General features: G+C 45.2%; 1 protein-coding gene across 1 annotated transcript in view; it reads left to right on the forward strand.

Moving 5' to 3' along the window:
* Nucleotides 1-354: 354 nt before the first annotated feature.
* Nucleotides 355-10,975, forward strand: part of Ildr1 (immunoglobulin like domain containing receptor 1) — a 32,834-nt gene continuing 22,213 nt past the window's right edge. Inside the window, exon 1 of the mRNA XM_032900177.1 lies at nucleotides 355-576. Within this exon, the coding sequence (XP_032756068.1) occupies nucleotides 510-576 (67 nt within the window). The 5' untranslated portion in view covers nucleotides 355-509. The remainder of the gene's footprint in view (nucleotides 577-10,975) is intronic.

The raw sequence follows: 10,975 nt of genomic DNA on the forward strand, positions 1-10,975 counted from the left end.
AAGTGTATTTTCAGTATGAGAGAGAGAGAGAGAGAGAGAGAGAGAGAGAGAGAGAGAGAGAGAGAGAGAGAGAGAGAGAGACCCCGAGAAATACTACTCTCCAAGAAGTTGCAGCCATATAACTCTAGAACCAGAGAGAAAGAATTGCAAGGGGTGAGGGTGAGTTAGAACTTAGAGGAGCCGGTGACAAGTTTCTCCGCGCACAGGCGGAACGGGTGGCTAGAGGCTCCGTTTCCTGCGGAGATGGGTCACCTGCCAGTCTGTGACAGGTAGGGCGGAGGCTTGCGGTCCCCAAGCCAGGGCGGAGCAGGAAACCCAGAGGGCCCAGGGCTGTGGGGCGGAGCCGGAGAGCCTCAGGTACTAGTGGGCTGGGCCATACCTGTGGGGACCAGAGGGGACGATCCGGTTGTGTTGCTAGACCTGCGGGCTCCTCGGAGATGCGTGTCCCCCGCTGGCGTGAGATGAAGAAAGACGCGGCTCCCCGGGGCCCTTGAGCCTCTGTAGCCAGAATGGGGGCCAGCATGGGCAGCGGGCTGCTAGTGGCTGGCCTGCTCCTTTTCACCTGGCTCCCAGCAGGTGAGCCCTGAAAAAATGGGGGCGGGGGGATATCATCCGGGGCCAAGCGCGACAGGAAGCCATTTGCCTGGCCCTGCAGAGCCAGCCACCTGCAGGGCGTTGCACTCCGGTAGCTCTTGGCGCCGGGAGGTGCAGGGGCCGGATCGAGTGTCCGCCAGTGAGAACCTGTTGTTTTCTTCCTCTATTAGCCCAGGCCTTCGGAAACAGATTCAACTGAAAAGAAACCTCAGTCTTTGGATTTACGCTCCAACAGGTGTCGTTAGATACTTGATGGCTAAAACTGAATCGAGAGAGACAAATCACCATTCCTAAACTTCTTTTTTTTTTTTTTTGGTTCTTTTTTTCGGAGCTGGGGACCGAACCCAGGGCCTTGCGCTCATTCCTAAACTTCTTAATACCCCTTTCCTCGTCCCCTTCCCCGTGTCGTACTCGCTTTCAGAGTGTAGATGCGGCGACCATATTGGCCCAGAGTCTATTTATTCTTTCCTGACAAGTGAGATTGCGTGTATGAAGTGTGTATGAAGGAGTGTTGGGCAAAATTTTGAGTCTCTTTTTCAGGCTACCCGTTAGTACCTGCCATTTGTCATTTTTCTACTTTTTTGGGTCCACCTTTCCCCTCATTATCAGCCCCTCCGGTTGCCTAGTCACCCGCTGTCCCAAAACCATTCTTTGTACTTCACACTAAGGGTCTCACTTGGAATTTGCATGTCTTGGAAACAGGGCAGAGGTCTTATCTGTGAGGCCGAATAGGAAGGGAGAGAGGAGGGAGTGCTCTCTTGTCTCTGTTCACATTAGCATGTGGCCTTGACTCTGCAAACAAGAATTTTAATTTCTTTAGACGTTCCACCCAGTTTTATATCGTCTCACTTCCCACTTGCTCCCCTTTGGAAATAATCAGTTTGCTCACAGACCAATTGGAAGCTCGTATGGTTCATTCAAGCAGACGCAATATGAAAATGGAGGCAGAGTTTCCTTTCTATGAGCTAGTTAGAGAGTTACTCAGATGTAATCAAATCTCACGGAAACTAGACTCTACCAGAGCTTAATGCTGGGAATAAGGGGAGGGAGGGTTGCAAAAGGGTAGGGAACCGAGAAGAGTCAGCATTCCTGAGGCAGGCTGGCTTTCAACTTGTTCGGCCAGACGGGGGTTTTACAAATTGTCTAAAGCTAATAAGACTAGACGTTGAGCACACAGTGGACAAGAAGCATTCGAAGGCTCATATGAGTTTAGGTATTCAAATGCCACCAGAATAGTTAACCAGCTTAGACCCTAAATGCAAATTTGTAAGAATTCTGGAGTTATCTACAGTCTTTTCTCCAGCGTGTTGAATTTTTCCTCTCAAGTCTGTGGCAGCTCTAGGGAAAATTCCTGTCTGAGCTGTCTTAGGAAAATAGAGGTCTGCTTTCATCAGCCCCTGACATCCTGTTTCGAAAGCTGGGACTTCAGTCTTCTAGACAGAACAAGAACACCTGCAGATGAAGACCCTATCAGGCTATAACCCCTGGTGCCTTAAATATTTTAAAGAGCCCAGGTTTTTGTTTGTTTAATGAAGAACTTTGTCAATGGGCATTTAAAAAATACAGCCACTACTGCCAAAAATATATATATATATATATATATATATATATATATATATATATATATTAGAGTATACAACATGCCAACTGTACAAGGCATGGCCCCAAGTCTCTGAGCCAGCCACCTGAGTCAAGACAATATTACAGGGTGTGGTGCTAGCCTGGTCTTCCCTAAGTGGAAGTTGGCCAGTGTTTTACAAGAGTGTGGAAAGTGAAGTCTACTGTGGTTATCCAGGTTCACTTTCATTTCATAGATGAGAGTCTGAGACCCCGGCACTCTGAGGGGAAATAGCTACTTTGACAGATATTGTCCCTGAACACGTGGACTGAAATCGGTAATACTGCAGCTGCCATTGGACTAGTGGTTCTCAACCTGTGGGTCGAGACTCTCTTGGAGTATTAAATGACCCTTTCACAGGGGTCGCCTAAGACCATCCAAAAAACCACTGACATTTATATTATGATTCATAACAGTAGCAAAATTATAGTTATGAGGTAGCAACAAAGTTATTTTATGGTTGGGGGTCACCACAACGTGAGGAACTGCATTAAAGGGTCACAGCGTTAGGAAGGTTGAGAACCGCTGGTCTCGGTGATGTTCTTTTGAGTTTGCATAGCTGATGTCTGTGTGACTCTGGTAATTTACAGAACTGTTTAAAGCCTGCAGTAAACACGGATAATAATAATTCATAAAATTTTTGTAAGAATTAATTAAAAGGCTTTAAGGTTCTTTATACACTGCTTGTACAAAAGGAAGGAGGGCTCAATAGATATTAACCATGGGGGTGATGCTAGCTGTGATTTGGACCCAAGTAAGAATATTTAAAGCTAAGTGTAAAGAAACTAACTTGTCCTTCCCTTGTGGCTAGGAAACTGAAGGAACAGTGAGACGTCTGTTACTGTAACAAAATAGCAGAGGCAATCAAGTTGAAGAGAGGAAAGGTTTGTTTTGGCTCACAGTTTCAGAGTTCTCAGACCATGGTTGGTTGGCCTCGTTGCTTCTGGGCTATGGTCAGGTAGTCATATGATAGAAGAGGCAAAATCCTCAAGGTGGCTAGGAATAGAGACAGAGTAACAAGATAGGACCAGGGTCCTAATGTGTCCCTCAAGGGCACTTTTCCAGTTACCTTCCTTGAGACCTCACCTGTTAAAAGTTCTAGCACCTCCCAATGGGCCAAACTGGGACCAAATCTTTAACACTAGGGCCTTTGGGAAACACTCCAAACCCAAGCTATAGCAGTGACTGTGAAGTTAGAATTTAGACTCTGCCTCTTCGTACTCATAACTTTGGGTGACTTGCTTCAGCTGTCTTCACCACTGCTGCCCACACCCAGCCAGGCCATCTCTATTTTTGGTGGCTTCCATTTGAACACAGTAGCTGTGGCATGGTATTCCCTCAAGCAGTCCTAGGAAAGAGCCCATTCCGTTTCCCCAGCCTTTAGCTTTTTTCTTATTTTTAAACCAAATACCACAGAGAATACCTCTTCAGATAAAACTTTGCTTGTTTGCAGTATCTCACAGAACAGTGCTTATCAAAAACTCCCACAACTTGCAGTAACAGGACACATGTGTGTTACATATGCAGTAACAGTACAGCAGTGTGTGCACATCTACGCAAGGGTTATACTATAGAAACAAAAGGTTCACAAAATTCTGTTACTGTGTCCGATAAAATTATAACTAGCATGAAGTATTACTGATGTTAAAACTCAGAGACGATAATCTCCACATAGAGCCGTTAAAGTTGGTTTTCTGAAGACCTATTCCAATCGCAATACGTTTATTGGAAAACCCTGTACTTAAGTGAGTTCCTTTGTGGTCTGGCAACTTGTTCCATTTTGCTTGTTGAGAGGCGTCAGCCCAGCCCCCTGATTAGCATCTGAGTTTCCACAGTTGTGCAGTGCAGGCCAGCGATAGAATTGTGAAGTTCCAGAGGAAGGTGCTGAGGTCAGGGAGTCTTGCGAAGTTCCCACCACTGGGCCCTGCGCTCTGTAAAGATCACCTCCGGTTGTTGTGTTCTTTTGCTAGTCTTAGATGTCATTTTTAGGAGGAAATTTTTTTTAATCACACAAATGATATCTCAATTCTTGTTCCTTAAAGTAAAATATTAAGCGAGGCTAAAATAAGCATGTTAGCCATTCAGCATTATCGACTCATAGCGTCACTTGCTTTTGTTCATTCTCTGAGTTCATTTTTAGAGTCAGGTTTAGCTTCCCTCTGATTCTAAAAGGGTCCCTGTCATTTGTGCTTTTGTAAAAGGTTTTCTGTTTTGATTTGGGGGGGGGTTATTATGTTTTGCTTTTGTTTGTTTGTTGAGACAAGGTCTCTCTCTCTCTATAGCCCTGGCTGTCTTGGAACTCTGTGTAAACTAGGCTACCCTCCAGCTCACAGAGATCCACCTGCCTCTGCCTCCAGGATGATGGGGTTAAAGGCAGATGCTGCTATGCCCCAGTTGTATTATTTTACAGAACCATCAGCTGTTCAGCCATATTCTTACTATTTGGGAAATCTGACAGCTGACACTCGGGGACAGATCTTTCCACAAAATATCAGTGATTTCCCGTAGGTGTTGGGGTGGATCATACTTAGAACTGGTGAAATCTCACAAAATCCCCAATATGGTAGATCGCAACCCTGAGCCTCTCAGGGTGAAAAGGTTATGTGTGCTGGGAGAGCATCCCTTAGAACCTGTCTGTCCCCTGCAGGGCTCCTGGAATCCCGTCCAGAATTCCCAGGCTCCATTACACAGAAGGAGAAATCATTTCGCCTCCTCTTACCTCACTCGCACTCCAGTTGTTAGTTCAGATGGAAAGTCTGGACCCAGGGAAGCCCTGTGTGTGACAGTGACACCACACAGGAGAGCTGTCACCGTGCTCCTTCCCCATTCCACACAGTGGAGTGGGTTGGCTTGGTGAAGTTGAAACCTGACGCACATGAGAGCAGGGGACTAGCCCTCAGTGTCTGAATAGATAGATGCCAGTTAAATTTCTAGCCTCGAGTGCAATGGAATGGGGTAAAATGTTGGGTAATTATGTACCCTCTACCTGGGTTTACTTCAGCATAATAATTTATTTTGTTCAGAAGTCCTTGAGAAAAATGAAATTGTGCATTTTCAGAACTACAAAGATTATCCCACCTCTACTTGCAGTCTACTGAGTTTCCAAAAGTTGGTGGGTAAAGCACGGTCAAGAGACCTGCAATTTTGATACTTGGTCCGTTTCTCATTTTTAATCACTAGGTTCTGTTGCTTAGTTCCCGGCTATTTTTGACTTTTTACATCTGGTTGCCAATAGCCAGCTACCCTAGCCCACTGTCTGCACAGCTCCTTGCCTGAAGACCACTGTCTCTCTCCTGTTAGCCGTCCTCCATGCACAGAGTGACAGGCAGCCTGCCACGCCTATCTTTTCCTCTTTCACTTTAACCCTTCCTTCAAGAAGTTCCTATAGCTTATAAACGCCATGAAATTCAAGACCCTCTAATGTCAGGGCTCACTAACAGGCAGCCTTATCTCTCCACTGATAGGAGTCTGGCTTGGTATACCCCTTACCAGACATTCTTTCTTTTGTATGGCTATACTACTAATGGCTAACTCTTGACTTTTTAAAATAAACTATTAAAACATCAAACATCTGTTCCAAGTAATTTAGCCTATATTGAGTTAATTCCTTTTCTTTTAACCATTGTACACGTAATGCATCATTTTATATGAGGCTCCTGTGCCGGCAAACAAAGTTAGTCATGGTTCTGGCTCCCAAGATTCATATGCTCTAAGGAGAGAACACACTGGTGCAGATACTAAGGCTTTATATATTTTTATATTCTCCTGGTACCCAGGTTAAGGTACCAGGAGAACACATAATGAATGGATATTTTTTTCCAGCCAGGAGGCCCTCCCCAAAGGCATGTTTGAGTTGAGGAATGATCATCAGATAGGAATGGTGAAGACAAGCACAGGGAAGAACTGGATGCAAATGGATGGTCATGGTGGGAAGGAGAGAGAGAGGAGGGGGGAGATATGCTCATGCACGTGTGTTGTTGTTATTGTTAAGAGCAATGCAGAGCTGTTAGAGGATCTTAAGGAGTTCGAGTTGGGAGATGAACAGCACCTATGGAATCCATACATTGGGGAAAGCACAGAGACTTACTGTAACAGCTAAGCTAAGGCAATATGCAGGCTGGAGGCAATGAGTGAGAAGTACTGAGATGGCTGTGAGGAAGAACAGAGATCCCAGGCGTCCTCAAGAGATAAGTAAACCCAACGAGGCAAGGCTGTGTATGAATAACGAAGGAGAAAGAGATGTTAAGGGTGGTTCCTGAGTTTTGGTCTTGGTCATCCACTAAATGGGACTGTGAAAGAGGCCCGCGTTTATACAGAGGATCTTGATTTAGGACCTGAGCTCGATTTAGAATTTGAAACATCAAAGACGAGACATCAGGAGCATTTGGTACATGGATCTGCCAGCCCCTTGGTATCCAGTGGTAGGAGTTGGCCTCCAAGCTCTGGTGGTTTCTGAAAACCCAGCCAGATTTGCTCGTGGCAGGTAGTGCCTCTGTGGGTTTTATTTTTATTGCTTATTCCCGAGTCCCCACCAAGAGGGTGAGTTCCAAGAGCACAGACCTCTTCTGGAACGGTGTCTGGGTCAGAGTAAGCACTCAAAAATAAATGTATGTGTGCCTTCTGCTGGGGCCCAAATTTGCATATGCTCTGAGATTAGCGTGTGGGGGCATGAATCACCAACCTGGGCAGATGACTTTGGGAAACTCCAAGTGTTTGCCCCTCAAATAAGTCTTGTCCTTTCCCACTAGTAGACAATGGGATGTCAAGTTCAAGTTACCTGAGTGGGTACCTTTTTAAAAAACTTTCCCCCCCTATTATTTTTTTTTTAAGCTTGTAAGTTTCCCTTTTGGAAAGGTTATGGTAAAGCACAATATTGTTATTTACTGTTTATGGGACTATAAATTTAATTTCTGAAGTAGCTACTAAAATGTAAAAAACTTAGTCCCTCCGACTGGGCAAGCACTGTGAAATAAAAAACGTGCAGATAACAGATAATTGCATTAAAATATTTATTCCAGAAACTCATATCACCCTTGTTTCTAATAGTGAAAAATCAAAAACAAGCCAAACCCCTATTGCTAGGAAAGTTTGCAATAAGCTACACTTCCCAGAGGGATTTTCATGCAGTCACTGGAAACAAACAGATCTGCAGGAACTTACATAGAATTTGTCAGTCATTTGAAGATAGGACAATGTTGGTAATCAATGAGCATATTAACTAGTGAGGGAAAGACATGGAAAGGCGAACGCACACCAGACTATCAACAGTGACACCTCCACACAGTGAGATGGACGGCAAGCAGGGAGGGACATTTTTACCTTAACCCTTTGTGTTGCTTGAAGCTTCTTGTTTATTTTATTTCAATAAACAAAAGAAGGAAAAGAAATTCTACGTGCAATGGTTAGAATAAGTTTGTGATGCCTTTTAAATTTGAGAATATTTTTCTTCCACGGTTTTTATTTGTGTGTCTGTGTATCTATGCTCCCATGTGTCTGGGCACCAGCAGAAGCCAGAAGAGGGTATCATATCCCCTGGAGCTAGGGTTACAGGTGTTAGGATTCACACAAAGTGGATGCTGGGAATTCGACTCTGGTGGAGCAGCACATGCTCTAACACACAGTGCCATCTCTCTAGCCCAAGAAGGTTACATCTCAGCCATTTTTGGAAACGTATCTGGAAACTAGGGTGGTGTAATAAGAACGGTGCAGAACTTAGGATTTTAAGGAGGTTTTGGTTAAAATGTACCTTTGTGCCTTACTGTGTGCCATACATATAGGCCAGACCTTTGAGGATTGCCACTGATAAACTTGAGAAAAATAGAAAAGAACGTCTAAGTGTCTTTTCTTTTTCTTCAGAGGTAGAAGGAGATAATGCGTGATAATAAAGCACCCAGCACCAAGTCTGACAGTGCGGGAGATGCTCAGTCTCCTGTGTCCTCAGTGAAGCCTGGTGCTTACCTCCCCTCACCACAGCCCAGCTCTGCATGCATGGACCTAATTCCTCCTCCACCCACTTTCCTTACTCACACTTCTCTCCCAGTGTTCCCTGTCCCTTCCTGTCTAATGCTTGTTGCTGGTCCCTTTCCTTCCAACTTTTGCTGTATTTGCTCTTGTTATCTAAGGGGATGTAGTGAGTACTGACTGCAAATACACTTACAGAGATTGCTCGCTCTGACATAAACTCTGATAAGATTGAGCCTGTGTGCTTTTTGTCAACTTGCTGAGTGGAGCTGGGGTGCCTGTGCATTTGCAAACACTTAACTGACCAGACCTCCGTCAGTGGGGCACCAGGCCTTATACTCCCAACCTGCGCTCTGTGTTCCGATTCACCACCTTGTGTGGGTCAACTTTGCATTGCTGGAACAGAAGAAACTCAGCCTGGGAAGGGAAAAGGTTTGTATTGGCTCACAGTCTTGGAGGTCTCAGCTCAGGGTTGCTTTGGGGATTGAGGTGCGTCTGTGTTGGAACCAAGTAAACTCACCTCATGGCAGGGAGATGGTTCAGAAGAGAGGAAGATCAGCATCCCTTCGTCTGTCCTCTTTGACAGAGTGGCCTAGTGGTGGAAAACCTTTACTTCCCCTTCTCAGAGTTTTCCCCATCTCAGGAGTCAGCCTTTAACACATAGGCCCTTTGGGACATCCCAAGTACCTACAAACAATAGCTTATGTCCTTCAAGCAGAACTTTATATGGAAGGGGAAATACCATCTATTCCCCAACCCCCACCGTAAAGTCTTGATTCAAAGAAAAAAAAAAATGGCATCTCCATTCTGTACGGATAGCATCATTTAGAAACTGTAACCTCTTTTCCCATTTGGTACCACACTAAATTAAGAAATACAGTGTGTTCTGCATGCACTTGGGAATATATGGCATTTGCCTGGTGAGCTGCCGTGCCTTCATTGGTCTGCTTTCCTTGTATTTTAGGGTAGATGGCAGTCCCCACTTGGCACAGCAAAATGATCTCGGAAAGTACCTGGTGGCGGGAAACAAAGAACCCCCCTCCTCTTCCCTCCTTCCCATGTGTTCTCATAGCTCATCTGAAGTTTCCATTCTACCCTTAAATGACAGGTCTCTCGCTCCCTTCCTCTTTCACAGAAGAGGCGAACTACAAATGGGTTTGCTGGTGTACGGTGCTATAGCGCGCCCAGTCCACTGACTGCTTTCGCAAAGCCAGAGACTATCATGATAGCTTACAGTTGTATAGTTTCAATTCTTTCAAGAGGATTTCCTTTAGCCATTCTGGTCTTCGTTGACATCAAACTCTTGATTCAGATGAGATAAATCCAAAGGATACAGCTGATAGCCAACGCTCATGGGATGGCTATAATGTGAGGGCTCTTTGCCTGTTGGGGACACTTATCATTCTGTTCTGAGACAGACAATGCCATTGTCTGGCTTCCCGTAGCTTAGAAATAACACATCAGGTCTCTAGAACGGGGAGAGGGTGTGTCAGGTTTGGAATGAAGGCGATCAGGCCATAGGCTTTAAAGTTTTCAAGAGAAAATGACAGAGACACTTGGGCATTAGGTGGCAAACTGGGCATAGGAAGGGTCCCAAGATGAAGGAAAGTCAAGAATTTGAAAACTTAGCTGGGTATGGTAGCACACACCTTTAATCCCAGCACTCAGGAGGCAAAGGCAGGTGAATCTCTGAATTTGAGACCAGCCTGGTCTACAAGCAATTCTAGGACAGCCAGAGCTGTAACAAAGAGAAGTCCTGTCTCAAAAACAAAACAAAACAAAACAAGCCAAAAGCTTAGAAAGCTTTCAGTGCTAAATTTGAAAGAACAAGCAGGTAACAAGGGCATTCATAATCAGAGCATTTCTCATTTGAACATAAACTTTTCCAACCCAGAGTCTGCTTGTTCTTCAGGTCTCGCCTTAAGAAAGCCTCATGGGTTGATCTCTGTGGGTGTCCAGTGTGGTTTAATGTACAGACTAAAAGTCAGAAGCTAAAGAAAAAGGAAGATGGGACAATCTTAGTTTAGAGATGAACTAATTACTACTTCCTTTCTCTCCTGCCCAATCTGAAGCCCACTTTGAAACAGGACCATGGCCTGTTTAAGAGACATGGTAGTTTTGAGCTTGATTCTAACACGGATACTTATTAAATTAGTTGTGTGCTGGTAAGCACGTGGGGTCTTGGTTTATACCCTCTGAACTTTTGTCCCTGTGAGTGACCAGAGCTTATCCCTATCGTGAAGACAAACGCTAGCAACAAAGATCGTCCACCCATCACTGGGTGCCTTGTAGATTCTGAGGCCAAGCACACAAAGGCACAAGAGTGTTCTGGTATCTCCTCTCCCTGAACTTCCCTATATTCCCTGGGTGTGTGTGGCCAAACAGAGGTGAAGGTCTGTGGTCTGACTGGGGTATTGTGGGGTTGGTAGATCTCTGGAAACAGTGCAAATGAGGTGAGCGCTCAGGACCTGTGGAGATCTGAAATGTCTCAAGCCTTGAAACTCACAAGGGATGAAATGACAGAGAGGCTTGGTCCCCAGGCAGCAAAGCTAGCACTGACGTTGGTAAAGGTGACTCGGTCACTCCAGCTATGGCTTACCCATAATAAGGGCATTCACGGAAGAGGAACTAGGTGTGCATTTGGTAATCAAGGCCATCATGGAGGTACCATCTTCTCCCTCCAGGGATTTAGAGTCGGCAGTCTTCAAAGCTCTCCCCAGGGCACCTTCTGGCTGCAGCCAAATTCCCTTTCCTGACCCTCAGCAAACCACATTCTCCTCTCTCAAGTGCTCAGTCTTTGCA

The sequence above is a fragment of the Rattus rattus genome, chromosome 4, assembly GCF_011064425.1.
Source record: "Rattus rattus isolate New Zealand chromosome 4, Rrattus_CSIRO_v1, whole genome shotgun sequence".
NCBI classification, from domain to species: domain Eukaryota; kingdom Metazoa; phylum Chordata; class Mammalia; order Rodentia; family Muridae; genus Rattus; species Rattus rattus.